The following is a 17,747-nucleotide window of genomic DNA, read 5'->3' on the forward strand; positions in this document are numbered from 1 at the left end:
TAGTTTCAGAGCATCAATTACATTGTTAACTCATCTGTGAATGAAAAGTTTGTTCATCATACAGGATTGTTTGTTAATTTTTGTTGTTTTTGTGTGCGTATTTTTGCTAAAAAAATATTTTTTTGTTTCTTTAAATTATTATGTATGATTACCAATAAATTATTTAACTGCATTATATTTAATTGGAAGCACTCAATAATGACTTGATACCCGTTATTTCACATTTAAAAAATCACACTAAATGATTCATTATAATTTACAAAGAGTGTCAGTACACTTTCGAAGTAGTCCTTATGTGCAAACGGTATCCCAACATGAGTTTACATCAACTAGTAAAACTAGCAACTAGTTAAGTTGGTCTACCATGTCATGTCTTGACGTTCGTTCTACTGCCTCGTGATATTGGTAAACCTAACATGACGTCGCGGGCTCATTTTGACAAGCATCAGCTTTAACCAATAGAAGAGACATGTCTCTCCTGATGAACCAATACGGTCGAGAGGATTTTCCACAAGGGCGGCGTTTCTCAGAAACTGTGCGTATCGGGTTAGGTTGTTAGAAAGTTAATGGCTGGGGGAAAGAGATCCTCCTCAACCCTCGCTTCGGGAGAGTTTCTGGATTCCCTGAAGTAAAATCACGCGAATATTCCACAAGAACGCGCCTGGACAGACATTTAAGTCAACAACTAGCACGTTAACGCACGTATCGTGAACACAAGTATGCAGGATGCAGTAGCCGGGACGGCAATGCTGACGGACGGCTTCGAGGACGAGATTGACTCGGTGACTCCTCGCTCCCCAGTGGCAGGGATGGGGGTAGGAGCGACACCAGGAGGAGTCGGACTAGGGGGCATTGGGATTGGTGTAGGTGGAAAGAAAGTACGTTTGTACGGCGAGCCAGGCGGGCCTGCTGCCGAAAGACTGGATTTCAAACTAGCGGCCGCAGCCGTCCTCTCTTCGGGTCCAGGATCCGGCAGCGACGAAGACGAGGTTTCAGAGGTAGCTACGCTAAGCTAGTTAGCTAAGCCTAACCATAGAGCTAGGCAACATTCCTCTCCTAGCGCGAGCTGGCTCCTAGCTAGCACATTAGCTCGCAGTTGGCAGCCACCCCCTCCCAGGCCGCTAAAATTACGTAAAATTAACCAACCCGTCAACAGAATAACACCCCTCGTCAGTTGAGACGCTTATGGACAGTTTACTGTCGATCATGTTTGGTGAGACAGGAGCAGTTGTTCACGCCAACCGGCTGAAATGTTTTATTTATGCAGCGCAGGCTGTGGCCACGGCCTAGTTCGGGTGTAAGCGACGACGGCCTCGTTTGGAGCTGTCGTCTCGCAACACCCATCACAAGTTTGCAAGCTATCCAGCAGCTTTCCAGCCACGGCAAATGGATGATGCCCACAAACCCACGGACGTACACGGCCAGCTAAATATCTACCATTTCATAGTTGTGGTGCAATTACGTCACTTTTCCCACCACACCATGTAAATCAACACCGATTGTCCCTTAGGCTAACTTTTCGATAGGTTTAGATTCGGATTTTTAAAAATATAATTATTTTGCTGCTCGTATTTCCACAGTCGGTGTCGACTAATTAGCTAACTGGTCTTCCAGCCGTTCACCTAGGTCGTTCAGATGGCCACGGTGACTGTCAGCTTTATTTGCGTTGTCACATTTTGAGGGCGATTTGAGTTCACGTTGAGAGGTGTCCAACTTTCAATGTCACACACGGCGGACAGGTGTGACTGCATCCCGTCAGCTAAACGCACTTTAGACATGTTTTGTCATCTGGGATGACATAGTTTAAATTGTGTGTAAAACCCTCAGTCACCCTGTCATATATGCATTTCAAATGCACGTGTGGCAGAGCCACATCTTAGGGGATTTTTGTCAAAATCTTCAGAGCTATAGTCACTCATCAAATGCCTCGCTATTTTATTATTTTTTTACAGCGTCCGTTTGAACGTTATGAGACTTTGCAGCTTTACTGTTCCCATATAATTGAGTTTACCATATCGTATGACAGCAGCAGACACTGAAATGGAAGTTGTTAGACTGCTTGATTTGCACAAACTTGTCAGATGTCCATGTGACTTTTTTCATGGCAACTTGAGGGTTAGTGTACGGTAGTTTGTACTATTTAAAAAAAACGCTTCCATTGAAAAGTTCTTGGTGTTCAATGAACCTGCACCAAGGAGCACTGGACCTGTGGAGCTGTCTTGTTTATGGATGGCTAGTATGTGACCAGTGGATTCTCTGTCTAAGACACACTGCTACACCTTTGATAGACAAGTGAGGGTGTTAGCTCATCCAGCTGTCAATATATCCTGCTGTTTTTGCCTGAACATTAGCTCAGCTGTGTAGCAGCGGCAGAAAAAAATATTTAATTTGTCACTTGCCTCAAATTGCAAAGGCATGTCATTGCAATCATGTTTTCTTGCTCACCCAGTCTACTTTATAAGGCTGAAAGGGAGCATTTGTTGTGGTGTTTCACTCCTGTGGAGAACACGCTGCACTGGGTAGTAGCAAAAATCTGAGCCCCAGGATTAAGTAGATGCCATTCTAGGCCTTTCCAGCTCTGTGGATACCAACACTGGGAACTGTAGTTCATTAATACTGAAGAGTGATACCCATTGTTGATGATAAAGGCCTCTGTAGAACTACATCCCCCATGGACTGTTGTGCACTGCACTCCTTTCATATAGCTGAATTCCTCCACATTGCTGAATGCTGACTCCCTCACAACAGTTTCTCTCTGGACCAGACCCCGAAAGTCTGCTGCAGCTTGTGTGTGTGGACATAGAGATATTGGTTCTTTCTCAGGTTTTGCTGGGGGTTGTTTGAAAATGACCAGTAATTTATTCAAGATCATATTTAGAATCATACCTTTCCTGGTAGTCTCTCTGTCTGAGGTAATGTTTGTGGTATTTATATTGGTCAGTAGGTAATCTGTATACCAGACCTACTGTACCATAAATACTTGATCAAATGCAATGAATCCCCTTGCATGAAGCCCTGCACAGATTATTTATATATCCCATGTTGGTGTTCAGACAGTTTTGTTTACTTCACCTGCTTTTTAACAAAATCATTTCCACAGCTATCTGGATACAGTTAAGATGTTACTTTGAAGATGCAAACAGAATTAAACATCCAGCTGTCAAAGTCTGACTTAAAAAAAGACGCTTTATTATTTTTTTCTTAGTTATTTGTATAGGTTATTTGTTTATATCTGTGATTTGTCATACTCATTAATGGTTATGGATAGAGGAGTATACATTTTCAAATGTGAGCAGATGAAAAACAATCTTTTTTTCATTTTGACCTTTAATTTCTGTTTTTCAGTAATATATGTGACTGTAGATCCAATTTAGCCTTGTGCTGTAGTCACATTTACAAAAATATTTCATTGATCCCCTTCTTTTTTAAAACAAAAACTTTTTTTATTTTGTGAAAGAAACTCTGTAGTACAGACTATGATATCTGAGAGCCAAAGCTCAGGTATGAGGTTGTAGAGCTCTGCTTGGGCAGCTGACTCTCAGCTGAATCCGTGTGTGTGTTTAGGGGCTGTAATTCCCGGCCGTAGCACTTCCTGTGCTTTGACTCTTATCCTTGTGCTCCTTTTTGCTTTCCCTCTGTTGAGAGAAACCATAAATAAACAAGAGCCACATGCCTGGTCTTTTTATAGGTGGTGCATTTGTATGCGTACGGCCGCTTTTTATACAGAGTAATGTAAATAATGTTTTCAGTAGTGTAATTTCTTATTTTCCTTTTGCCTTTTTGTATTTTTATAAATACTAACCTGATATAGATTTGATACTCTTTAATTAATGGCCTGCAATCCAAATGGTATCATAAACTAGCTCTCAGTGGGGAAAAGATTTTGTTGCTGACCCTTACCTGTCTCTCCCAGGTGGAGTCATTCATTCTGGACCAGGAGGACCTGGATAACCCCATTATGAAGACAGCGTCAGAGTTACTTTTGTCCAGCGCTACAGATGGAGTAGATTTGAGAACAGTTGATCCAGAGACACAGGCCAGACTTGAAGCTTTACTGGAAGCTGCAGGTATGACTGCATTGTCTGAACTCAGCTCGCCATAATTCTTGACAAATATTAATATGTAATCAATCAGTATGTCATTAACCACACCCATTTTTATACAACCTGTTTTAATTTGTGCTTCAACATACAGAACCAGCAAACCACACCTTTCTACCTCAGTCTTTTTCCATAATCCATTCCCAGGCATTTAAAAGTGGAGGCCTTATGTTTTTTAAATGTTTGTTTGTTTGTTTTTTTTTAAGGCCTGAAATTGTAATAAGGAGAAACTGTCGGTTCTGTAAGTGTCATATCAGCAGATAGTTTGAAAGTGATTTGGATAAATTAGTTCAATTAGAACTTGTAATCTCAGAGTAAGAAGGTCTGTGTAGATTAATCCATTAGGGCTGGGTGTCCTGGCTTCGTTTGGGCACGTGAACATTACCATGCAGATTAACACTGGAACACGCTTGAGCCTCCACAGCATGCACAGAGCTTGTGTTGAACAGCTAATGGCTAATCTCATTCTATTCCCCTTTCTCTCTGGCCGGTCTAAACAGTACAGCTAGTAACTCGCGTTACTGGTTTACTTGAGATCTCTACAACCATGTACAATAATGAAAAATAAGTTGTTTATTTATGTTTTCATTGATTTGTTAGCTTATTTGTATTGTTTTTATATAGATTAGCTGAGAGGAGTAGCGTTTATGTGAAATAATTGTGGCATAAAGATCTGTACAGCCTCCTTTCATTCCCTGCATGAGCAAACTAGCCAAATACCAAACCTGTCAAGACCATCCACAAAGATGCCAAGTGTCTGGTGAGATTGGTGGAATATTGACTTAGGCTGTTGTTTATTGCAAAATATATCTAAATATGTTGGTATGGATTTATTATTTGGGCTTATTTGGAGTTTTTCCTATTTGTTTTACATGTTGTCCACACATAGGAAGGTATATGTAGCATTTTCAATGCATTTTGCTATGTCACTCACACGGAAACTCGGCTCACTAGAAGTGGAATTTTTGGAAAGCTCTTCCAAGTGTAAACAAGATAGGATACCGCAAACACAACGGTGTTCACTGACAGCTGCTAAGTTTTGAATTGAAAATACATTTGTTTGGATATAGTCTGAAATGCCCTAAATGGGGAGAAAAGAGCAGCAGTTTGCACAGTGTTTGATAAAGATATATGCACTTTGAAACTAAGTCTGATATATGGGAATTAATATTCTTATTTTCCAGTCCATTGCTGTGGATTGTGATAACAAATTAAATTATTTAATAGATATGACCTTATCTTCCTTAGCTTGTGTGGTTTTTTTTTTTTTTTTTTTTTTTGTAATGTGCCCAAACAGTCTGGTATAACTTTTTCAACAAATCTGGTACCAAAGATTTCAGGTATATAAATTATACCATGTAGAGCAAAACCTAAAAAAATAGCCCTGGTGTTGTACCTAAAACTACTGCTGCCGTTGTCAAGGTTTTATTACGTTCCTAACAAAGGGATTGATATAACATTTAAAAAAAAAAAGAAGCCAAACTTTGTTTCACCGCTGTAGCCATCTGGATGGAGACTAAACAAAGCTGTCAGAATTGATACTTAGTTGCAAAAGCATCGATGCCTACAGTGCCATCTTTGCCACCTCTTGTTGACACCTGCACACAGGACCTCTTATCACAAGTAGCTGAAATAGTGGATGTTCCCAATTCTTTTGGAGGAATTTTGAGAGGTCAATAAAGCTCCCATTTCATTAATATTGATGTATGAAACAGTTGCCATAAATGTTAACCTGGTCAGCTCACATTTTAACATTAACTGTTAAACTGTTAGGTATTTTCTGATAGTCACCTTAGCCATCTGTTGTCATTAAGACTGGCTATGGTTAATTATAAAACAATAATGTCAATGTTGGAGCTAGGCAGCAAATGTTATCAGTTCTGCTTGCTTAAATTGAGGCGAAGAAAAGTGTTCTATTAAGTAGACAAACAGTGACAGTCTACCTTACCATCAAAAAATATGGCGGTCACCATACTGGTTTTTTTTTTTTTAATTTATTTTTTTAAAAACATTTTAATTCTATTTTAGGAGGGGGGTGGGGGGTCAAGTTATGTTGCTGTATTTTTTTCCATTATGTCAAACATCTGCCTCCAGCCTCTCTCTCATTCACTGTTCACACTGCTCTGCGTTAGTCTGGATCTCCTTACATCCTCAGCTCTGCGCTCCAGAATTGAAACCCATCTAATTTAGCTGCTCTTTATTTGCTCAGATTAGTTCTCCACACTCTGCAAAAATGCTCTGCACATTCAGCAACCCAAATTCTGCACGTGTCCTTAATTAGCTCTGTCAAGGCTCAATATTCCATCCGTAACCCACGGTTTTCTAGCTGCTGAATTAATGACAGCAGATGGCCAATGTGGTTATTGGGTAATTGCTAATAGTTATGTGGCTAATATGTGCCTTGGCCAGGTTAAGATTGAAGATCACTGTTTACTGCTTACATGTTGGTGAAACAGGAGCTTTATTGACCCCTTTAAAGTCCTCCTAAAGCGTTGTGAAAGTTAACTTCTTCAGCTATTAGTGAGGGGAGGAGCTGTGTGTCTATCTGGCCACAGTGGCGTCGTGTGTCAGCTGGAGACAAAACACCACTGTCTGTATTGATATAGTTACAAATAAATGTTGTAATTTGATAATAGTTTTAGTATTGATTTAATATCTGAGTATCATTTTGACAACCGTAATCTTACCCCTAATTAATTTTGGCCAAATATAACTTTATTTATACATACATACATACATACATACATACATACATACATACATACATACATACTTTAAAAAAAAAAAAAAAAAGAAAAAAAAAAGGATTTTTTTGTGGTTTGGTAAATTAGTGATTGCATATGAGAAATGGCTTCAAAAGTGTCCACAGTATAATGGTATGCAAGTTTGCCTTTTGGAGCTGTTAAAACGTTGTAGTAAATGTAAACAGTTAAAGAGTGAACTGGACATATGACTTCTGTTATCGTTCAGCAGTTAAAATATTACCCACTTTTCTAACGTTTAGCAAACTGTAAACCAAACCATAGCCTAAAAATGAGTTGAACCGAGCTGTTGATCAGGAGAATTTTACACCCCTCCTAAGTAAATTGAACTAGCTTTACTAGTTGTGACATAGTAATAATTTATGCTAAGCATACATGGTTGAGTCCTGCAGGGATGTCATATGCAAACATGAAATAAATGTTTGATCAGGTTAAATATCTTGCTGGCAAATTCGGATTATTTTAATAACTACATTAACAGTTGTTTCTGTAGTTTTAATTAAATGTTCCTTGTTTTGTGTTATGTTTTATAGAGACTGTAAATGCTCAGACTTAATTACAAGAAATGCATGGTGTAAGACAAGTTGCACATGGATTATAAATGAAGGCTACTGTTACCAGTAGCCATACTTGTATGTACTTGCGTAATATCTCCCTTTCTCTTTACTTCTTAATGTAGATGTAGTGAAAAAATAAACAACAACAACAACCAAACAATTGTAACCTGAGAAAACAGAGTCGTAGTTAGGGAAGCAGGATGTTTACAGATGGGCACTACTGCAACCTTAGAGACCCTCTTGTCTTCAGCCCAAATGATATGTCCTCTATTTCCACACTTTGATTTTGCAGACTGTGGGGCAGATTCCTTGATATTCACTTCATTCATATAGTCCATCTTAAATGAATAGAAGCACAATAGTGCTTTAATTCGAATTTGCAATGAACTGAACTGAGTTCATAGTGACACGTTTTCTGAAGTTTTCCTAAACCCAAGTAATGATTTCTACAACAATGTTGTTTCATGTTTGTAATGTTCAGTAGTTGTTGTTGTTGTTTTTTTTCCCCAGTCTTGGCACAACTCAAAGAAACATTTCTGTACTACATGTCATAAAATCCCCTAAATTCATAGCAGTTGTACATTGACAAACCTAACTGATAAATTGTCAAAGTAAGATATTTCTTTAGTTTCCAGTGAATGTTGAGTCATTTCAAATACTTTATATTTTTTTTAATTTTATTTTGAATTTTTAATTACACAGAATTTTTATTCCTGCAAAGTTAAGTGTCAGTGGCATGCTATTGTTTGTTTTCTATCAAATCAGCTCACTGACCTTTTGCAAGTTGATCTTAATGCTAGATGTAAAAAAAAGAAAAGTGTTTTTGAAGCCCAACTCAACTTTCCCCAGCTTTTCTTCTTGCCTGCATAAAATTTAAAATTCACCCTTGTTTCTCACTGTTTGAGTCACATGATGTAAGAAGTTGTTCAAATAATAACTACTGGGTGGCAGAATCTTTAACAGGGCAGCCAGTACAACAATTTGGTAACATAATTTGAAGAACTGCACAAGTAACATGCTAGGTAGCATCAGTTTGCTAGCAGTTTAAAGGTTTGCTCTTTTTAGAAAAGTAACGGCAGATGAAGAGGGACTGCAAGTGAAGTTTAAAAAACAAACAAACAAAAAACCCCACAACACTCAGACTTTTTCAGTAAAGAAAAATATTTTGCTATGTTTTTGATGTCACAGCAACAGGGTACTAGGTGAGGTAAAGATAACACATTACATGAACCTAACAGGTGTTGTTTTTTTTGGGGTTTTTTTTTTCAAACAATCGAATAGTTTGTGCAACAAAATCTGGAAGTATAAGTTCACATGGTAATTGTTTCAAAGCTACACTTTGGTGTTGCAGTGGAAGTGAATGCTAAGGAGGCATGTGTCGGCTTTGTTTAGAAACGGAGGCAACAAAAGTGTCCGTACATATAACTGACTCTAAAGCCAGGAATAAAAGGTTTGATATTCCTGTTCTGTCGGCTGTTATGGCATTAAAGTTTTTAATGTTATTTTGTTTATTATATATCTTATTATATATAAAAACTATTAATATCTACTTGCGCAGAAATATTTAATAACAATGATACCAGGTTACTGTGAAACTGCCAGACTCTTAAATAACCATTGTGCCTTTTAATAAAAATAAAAAATTATCATGCCACCCAATGATAATTGGGTGGCAATAAAACCTTATTAGCAAATGTTAAACTGAACATTAAGACACTAAAAGTGAGAACAGGTGAGTGGCAGGAATGTATTGTTACTGTTGGATGTAGGTCTTGACTCCAGTTTGTGGTTAATTCAAAGTCTGTTATTAATAAACAGAGGAAATCTGTAGAGGTAGCTGTTGTGAAATGCCTCCAAAATCCTAAAGCTTTGTTCTTGGCTTCTTCTATGCTATGTTAGCTCTTTTGCTAGCGCCCCATACACTGCTTCTGACCCGTGACATAGTAAACAGAGCATATAGCTGAACTTAATAAATCGTCCACATTTATTTACCTGCTGACACAGATACCTGATCCAGTTGTTTGACTCAGGATGGGATCAAGATCAGTTCATCCTGTGGCGTTGTAGTTATGTCACATCCGGAGTTCTCTGGAAAGGCTATGCAAAAAATGTGGATTATGTGGAAAACCATTTGGAACATGGGACGGGCTGCAATGTGTGAAGGTTACCTTGAGTTTGTTTACAGCGATGCCCAAGTTTGAAGTGCTTAGGCTGACTTCTGTTTAAGCAGCAAGATAATGAGCTGCTTTATTTGTTGTCTCTTATTTTGTTTTGTTTTTTGTTTTTTTAAAGATGCAAATCTATTGACTGTAATTTTACAGTGTATTAAACTGAATGAGGCGCATTGTTAGACTAAGGCCTATCTGTTACATATGACGAAATAATGATGGATACCTTTATTTTGAATTTGATGTGAATTCAGTATAGCATAAGCTGGATCCAATGAGGAAAACGGATGCTCAAGCCTTGATTGAAGTGCTCTAATAAGCATTCAGCAGTCATGCACGCTTGCATGCACTGGCTGTGCTTGGCTTTGATAACCATCAGTACTGCTGCAAAAATGTAACTTGGGCTGTCTTATATGGGTAGGAAAAATTGTTCCTGTATCCTTCAGAGAGTCAAGGTAACACACTGTATGTTGAAAACTTGAACAAAGCTTGGTGTAAAAGTAACAAACATGATGTGCAGTAGAAATTGTGGCCTCTGAATGTGTGTGGTGACAGTGATTCATGCTACCAGCTCAGCCTTTTCCTTTAAGAAGATGGCCTTGTGGCCCCTTAATGTGGAAATGTCTGTGTCAGAAGTACCTTTAACCGCATGAAGCCACAGCCTCTGTAAAGTCATCACTGTAGTTGGGTCCAGAGTTTAAATAGGAGTTGCTAGTTATGAGTCAGGCTAGATTAAACAGGGTTTACTTACATCAGTTGTGGTTTTCTTGTACTGTGCCAGGACAAGATTGTCAACCCCCCTACAGGCCTGCCCTCACACAGTGTTTAACAATCTGGGTCCCAAGTACACTTCACTTTTTCTCAGCATTTCAGTTCCCACCTCTTGCATTTCTTCTTTTATGCACACAGCCTAAAAGAAACACTGCTGCAAAGCACAAAGATGGCAACTAAGGAATGTATTTCAGGGCTAAAGTGGGGCATTTTCTTTTGGACTGCTGTTCTCTTATAGAACTTTTAGATTTAATAGAACTGATTTTACATGGAGGCAGCTGTTGTTGAGGAGGGTGTTGGTGCTCCAAGTTTGGGCTTGGTTACTACATGTATACCTTGAGTCAGCCCACTACACAGCAGGCACACTAGACAAATGAACTGGAATCAAGGGGTAAAATGTGCTCAGGCACATTATGAATTACCTTGCTGAGTGCACACTTGGTCTAAAATCAGAGGTAGGTTCTGCCTATCACAGTTAGTAGCCACAGGTCTAGAGGGTTGCGTCTATGCGTGCATGCACGCACGCTAGGGCTGGGCCATATTATACCGTTCACGGTAATACCGGTATAATGTTAGGCTACGATAGGAAAATGAAATATCGCGATAGAATATGAGTAAAACGCGCATGCGCAGTGCCTTTGTTTTCATACGCACATGGCCGATTGTTGAGTGAAACAGATGAACCAGAATTGGTTTGTAAAAATGGTGCAACTTCAGTGATGTGGAACTGGTTTGGTGTTTGTCCGTCAGATACACGACAAAGCACATTTTTTGCAGAACATGCAAGCGGCCGTCGGACTAAGATGCCCTTAAATCTGGGAGTAATCTGGGTCCTAAACTCCGTATTCTTCAGGTCAAACGAACACTGCAGCATCACTAAGAGTTAAAAACTGTCTAAATTCTTTCATCTTTAATAAAACGATCAGCATTGCTGCTTTACCAGGTGTAACTATGAAGTTTAACTTCCAGGCATCCATGAAAACAAAATGTATTACATTTAACGGAGTTAGAAGCTAGCAGGAAGCTAGCGGAAGTTAGCTCGCTAGTTTCGCTAGTTACCTAAGCATGATATTGCATGTTCTGACTGAGAGATTTCTGAAAAAAATCAAACGTACAGCTCTGCTATCACTTCCAACATAAATGAAGACAGGAAACTAAACAGCAGTGACGTTTGTAGGGTTACTGAAGTTGGGCTAGCTGGTATATAATTATGTGCTACGTGATCGCTAGCGACACAGCTATGTTAGCATAACATAAACAGTGAAGCTGGAGGACAAACACTAACACTTTTCCACTTATAAAAGTTAACGTTAAGGTTCCTCATGGTTAGAGACAAATGCAATCGCATGGCAGGATGCTGTAAAAGGACCAATCTTCAGTCAGGAGAACAACTGAGATAATCCATCCACAATACGAGGTTAGTCATTAATATACTGCAACAACATGGGAATAGAGCAGCTGCCAGAGAATTCAACATTAATGAATCAATGGTACAGAAGTGGAGGAAGCAAGAAGAATGAGTTTAATAAAGTTTGATTTATCTGACTGCTTTGTTTCGCTTAATGTGCCTTATAATCCCGTGCACCTTATGGTCCGAAAAATACGTACTGCACACTGCAGTTTAATGTTGCAAAGCACCTCTTTTTAACTTCAGTGGATATTATACATGGTTATGCTCAGGATATGTCAGCCCATTTCTACTGGAAATGCCTTTTGGTTAAACTTTCAGCAAGGAATTTGCATTTGCACTGTTACATTTTTATAAAGCTTTAATGTACATAAAAACCAGCTTCTTGTTTAAGTGAAAATAAATGATAGGTTGTCTTTTTGCGCTAGTAATGTTGTGGAGTTGTATTTTGTCTCGTATCAATTATATCGTCAGTTATATCGTTATCGCAAATTTTCAAATATATATCGTGATAAATATTTTTGGCCATATCGCCCTGCTCTAACGCACGCACCAGGTATTGGGATAATAGCTAATATGCTGTGGGATTAATGTGATCTTTGACTGCTAAGTGGATTTGGACACAAGTCCAAATTTTTATTTTATTTTTTATTTTTTTGCCATTTTCCTAAAACTTTCAAAACTTCTAGATTAGCCCACAAAAGCTGATTTTATTTCTTTTGTTTATTTTCAATTTTTAACTTGAGGAGGTGATGATTTAGTAACGATGTTTAGTCATTGTAGCATCTACATAAGTGATTTAACATATCATTTAAAAACTTGATTAGGATTACAAGAAACTGTTAACCATCACAGTCTACACAGTGCTATTTCTGCCCTTTAGCCAGCATCACTAAAGGGGCAAATTTTTATTCTAGCAGACTGCCCAGATGTATACCACTTTATGCTTATCCCTGTTGCATGGGGGTGTCATTGAAAAATGATGTCATATCCTCTGGTGTCTGCCACTGTTTTTGTATCAGGTCAGCTGGTCGTGCACCCCTCAATTTTTGTAGCTTGGCATGTTGTATCTCTGTCGGTTGACAGACTCTGCCAAGATTCTCCCCCCCAAAAAAAAAAAGTCTTTGCTTTTGGCTTTGACCTCTTCTCCTCCTACATTGGTGCTGTTCTGGTGGTGACACCTGTTGTTCAGGAGAATACTACAGCAGCTTCCTGTGCTTTCTGGCAAGTGTAAATAAATAAAGGGAATGTAGAATGTTTCAGCAGTGTGGAGGGTACTCTGGTGCTGTGTGTCTGTGCAGAACAGTTTAGTTGTGTTTAGTTTTTCTAGTTTTCAGTTGTGGCACAGAGGGTTACTGGGAGAGGGTTTGGGGCAATGTTGTCAGTTAATATTGGCAACTTAAGCATTCGAAACTGTTCAATAAGCCACAATTTTTCAGACAGTTTTGAGATTTGCAGACAGTTGAGACAACAAAAACTGGCAATATTGGAATGGCGCGTTTTTGCTTGGCTGTGTTGGCAGCCAGGATTCTCAGTCTCTTTTCACATGCAGTATACATGTATAGAATATATCAACATCTGTGACTGTCCCATTCCTACAAAATGACGGATGATGATTGTTAAAAAGACCAGGTTGTTATGGAACTCTGGATCTACATAGATTAAAGCAGAAATTATACTTTTATTTTGATACTCTGGGGTCCACCCAGGTCCCAGTGTCATAAACTTTGGCATGAGTAAGTTGCATGAGGGTCTATCTAAACGTCTATGTGCCTACCTGAGGTTTTTGTGATTACGGCAACTTGTTGAATTTACATTACAATGCAACGACTGCGCATGCGCCCCAGGCGGCAGACTTTGAAGTATAACAGGAATGTTGGCTCTCCAGTTGTCTTTGTCTGCAAAACTGCATAATCCTCAAAAATCTTCTCCACCCCACACTGTGCCATCAAACACAGACCATGAATATTGGAACTACATGTATTGTGAATTATGCAAGTCCTAAGTAGGGCTGTGCGATATGACCAAAATCTCATATCCCGATATAAAACCTCTATCGTCCGATAACGATATAAATCACAAATATTATATTTTCTGTAAATTCTGTGAATCTCTGGTAGGTGAAGTGTTTCCAGCTGGGCGTCATGTACCTGGAGTCGAGTGTTTTAACCGATGCATGAAACTACACATTTTTAGACATAGGTTGTAACGGCCCCCGTTTTCTTTGTATTTATTACACGGCGTGCTGCAGGGAAAAGCCTGTTCTAACGTTTGAGTCTAAGGTTTGTTTTGGCTTTTCATCTGTCAATACTTTTTCACGTGATTCCATTTATTTTGAAAAGTGTCAACAGGATCTTGAGCTTTATTGTGAAAGGTTTATGGGGAAAATAAACAAGCGGACATGCGATGGTTTTACCGTCGTTACTAATGACGACCCATAAAAACAGGCCCTTGTCCGTCCTTAGTGTGGTTATATTAAATACAAGAGAAAGAGAGAACTTAATATAGCCACTACAGTGACCATCAAAACGATGAAAATATATTGCCGTAAACAGTTTATTTTGCGACACCACGAAACAAACCATAGCGTAAAATGAAACGATAGACGTTTTTATATCGTCATCCGATATATATTGTTATATCGAACAGCCCTAGTCCTAAGTGTCAGTATTTTTTATCAAAAATTGACTTGCACATCTACTATTTCATGAGTGGTGGCAGTGGTTGAGCTTAGCAAATGAAAGTGAAGTGACCACGTAGGAATGCACCAATTTTTTTTTTTTTTTTTTTTAAATCCATTGTAGAGGGGGAAAAGTCAGTTGGTGAATGGTGAAAGTTGTCTAGTGGACAAAAGGTTGCAATAAATATTATACATGATACACATATCACATAAGAATCATTTAAAACTGTTTATCAAATTCTTTTATAATAAAGTTAGATTTTAAATTAAATTATTCCTTAGAACTAAATGTGTGTAGACCTTTTTTTTTTCCAGAGCGCTCCTGTTGGAAAGTCTCAGGATTGCAGCAGCACTTTTGGGATCACCAGTTTATCAAAACATAATTGTTTCTAGCAATTATCCCGTTGTGTACTTTTTAAGAGTTGAAACCCTTTCATTTTCTGTCTGGGGTTTCCTTGTTGCTCTGTGTGGGGAAAATTATATCAAAAGAGCTTGCTTTCATGATGCTGTTGCAAATACAAAGCCTAGTTTATTACAGTTACATCCTCAGATTCAGTTCCTGCCCCTTTGTCATGTCTTGGCAGTTACTTGATCCTTTTTTTTCCCCCTCCTACACGAGAGCCACCATGATTTTGCACTCAAGCATTATACTGAAAAACTGGTTTTAATAGATTAGTGGCTGCTCTTATTCCACATTACCCAGACACCAGAGACTTTACTGGTACTGCAAATGAAAGTTCATGAAATAACGAATGACATGCAATTAAATGTTCATTTGAAGTAAGTTGACTTAAAGTTTACGTACCTAAACACACAAAGAAATAAGTGGTCTAAACTAGAGTGTCTGCTTAGTTTAACAACATTAAGATGAGCTCATGCTCATCCCATTCTGAGATTTTTAAGATCTCTGGCTCTCACTAGCTAGTTTAATTCTACATTAAGACCTCTTAAATGAGGGGAAGGGCGGGTTGCTCACATGTAATTAATGGCCACAAAATATTACACTAAGTTATTAGCCAGCGCTTACCAGCAGTATTATTGGTTGGTTTTTACCTAGAAGGCAACTCATTTTCTCTGAAATGGTACTAATGGTTTCGTCTGACGTATTGTTAGGATAGCTTACATTTTGATCTAGTTGTTCATTTCATTGCACGTAAATGCTTCAAGAATGATTCCTGTTAGACTGGTGTCGGTGCCAGTTATGTTTTCAGTAGGCATTTGGTGTATATACACTTGTCCTGATAAATTTTATTTTAGTTTAACACGATAAAAGATAGATGGTGTTGTACGTGTAAACATGGCAGCGTTGTAGGTGGAGCTGAGCAGGAACAAGTGCTTATGTGTAAACACAGTGAAGGTCTTTTAAATTGATGTTGTGACTGAAATTCTTGACTCATTCACTACTTCCTGCTCTGTTTAGTAGTTATATGTAGAGGATTATACACAGGAGAGGGGATTTGGTGACGGCTGATATCTAACCTATTTATTCCTGTTTAGTGAATGAAGTGCTTGTGTTCTCTGAGGAAAAACACGATAAAGTAAAACATTAATGATCAACTTCCTTGACCTCTTTGCTTGTGCATATGAGACTGTTGTGAAATCTTTGTCTGAGAGCGGTGCTAAGTTTAGCCCGAGTCAGTGGTGAGAAAACACAACCTTAAGGACTGAAGCTGTCTTGTGCCTGGTTAATGGATGGGTTGAAGTTGAGGCCGAAAGGTTTAAAGCCAACTTTATTTATTTTTTTCCCTTTTTTTTTTTTTTTCTTTCCCTTCATTTTTACACACGTCTGTAAAATGCACACTGTTACTCCTCTCACAAGTGGTTTGCTGGTTTGGGAATGTTCATTGTTTTCCTTTGAGAGATCTTCCTCTGTAGGTCATTAGCAAAAGCAGTTGTTTTCATTTTGCTGCTGCTTGCCTTTCACTCTGGTCATTGACTTTTCTTCTTTTTCATGACAAAATAGACACACAGACTTTTTTTTTTTCCTGTCATATTGCATTGTTTTCTTCAGTTCTTCTCTTGCTTGCTGGCCACTGTTCCTAACACATCATTTTCTCTCATGGTCACTGCTTTTTACCCATCTATAATTCACACAGGATGAGACAGTTTTCTCTTCGAACATTAACAGCTTGAATCTACATTGGTTCGTATACACTACTGATCAAAAGTTTGGAACGAATCTGAACGTGCTAAAATATTTAAATAAGCATGAAAAGAAGAGAAAGGATCTTATTTTCATGTTCATTATTTAACCTTGAAGTATTGAAGCACATCAATTCTGAGATCGGTCCATCTGTCAGTCAAGGCAGAGGAAATGTGTCTAGGAAAGTGTGAGATTTGAACAAGAAAAGTTTTATTTCCAAACTACTTGTTTTAATAAAACACCAGTTTGCTGGTATTGTTATAATGAAATCACCACCAAAGTAATGCTAATTGTCAGTCCTATTGTAGGACGCTAGACTGTAACATACAGGAAGTGCACATTAATATTAAACTAATTTAACTTGAAGTCATTTTCAAGAAGCTTGTCTTTACGGCAAAATTATATTCAGTAAATATCAGAATTTCTCAGCAGTGTTACATTGCAGTTCATTTAATGACTTAAGGAAAACTGCAAAATTTTGACTCCAAACCTTTGAGCCTTGGTGTATACAACAGCTTCATTTCACTGGTATTATTGTTCTGAACTACTGAAGTACTGTGCAAACGTCTCAAGTCATTTCTTTTTATTTTGTTTCCAATGAGCCAAAGTGTCGTGTCATTTTTTTAAAAAATTTTTTTAAAATATATTTTAATTTTAAATAATCTTGAGCAGTAGGTCTCCAGGCTTTCTAAATGGCTCCGTTTGACATTGGCCAGTACTTGTACCTGATTGTTTTACAGAGGATTTGTTTTCCTCCAAAGAAGAGATTTGAATGTCCTTCAAGAACTATTAATGAAGACTACTTACGGAAAGCCTGACTAAGGGTTCCGGCTGTGTTGGGGAAAAAAATGGCAAATACTGACTTAAAAACTCGTTAGATTTGTACAAAACTATTTGTTATGTTTGTACATCTCAATAAATCGCTGCACCTTTTTCCCGTTTTCCTAGCCCAACATAAAGAAATGAAGACTGACTTGAGACTTTTGCACAGCACAGTAGATACTCCCAATATTCCCCTTTTATTGTGTACCTTACTATTTGATAAAGAAATTGCGACTCTTAGGTGGTTTATTGAAAAAAGATATATTAAGCCACATTAACAAATGCTTGTGTTTTCTGTGATTTTTTTTTTTTTTTTTTTTTTTTTTTTTTTTCCCT

The 17,747-nt window shown here is 38.1% G+C and overlaps 1 protein-coding gene across 6 annotated transcripts in view; it reads left to right on the forward strand.

Annotated features, from left to right (window-relative positions):
- Positions 1-544: 544 nt before the first annotated feature.
- Positions 545-17,747, forward strand: part of ankhd1 (ankyrin repeat and KH domain containing 1) — a 32,936-nt gene continuing 15,733 nt past the window's right edge. For all 6 annotated transcript variants that reach the window (XM_086310227.1, XM_086310235.1, XM_086310243.1 and 3 more), the window contains exons 1-2: positions 545-998; positions 3,914-4,067. In XM_086310227.1, the coding sequence (XP_086166353.1) occupies positions 720-998; positions 3,914-4,067 (433 nt within the window). In that variant the 5' untranslated portion in view covers positions 545-719. The remainder of the gene's footprint in view (positions 999-3,913; positions 4,068-17,747) is intronic.

This window comes from Aulonocara sp. 'chitande type north' Nkhata Bay, linkage group LG2 (assembly GCF_057382095.1).
Source record: "Aulonocara sp. 'chitande type north' Nkhata Bay isolate Kocher_YH1m ecotype deep benthic linkage group LG2, A_spYH_male_GT1.1, whole genome shotgun sequence".
In the NCBI taxonomy this organism is placed as follows: domain Eukaryota; kingdom Metazoa; phylum Chordata; class Actinopteri; order Cichliformes; family Cichlidae; genus Aulonocara; species Aulonocara sp. 'chitande type north' Nkhata Bay.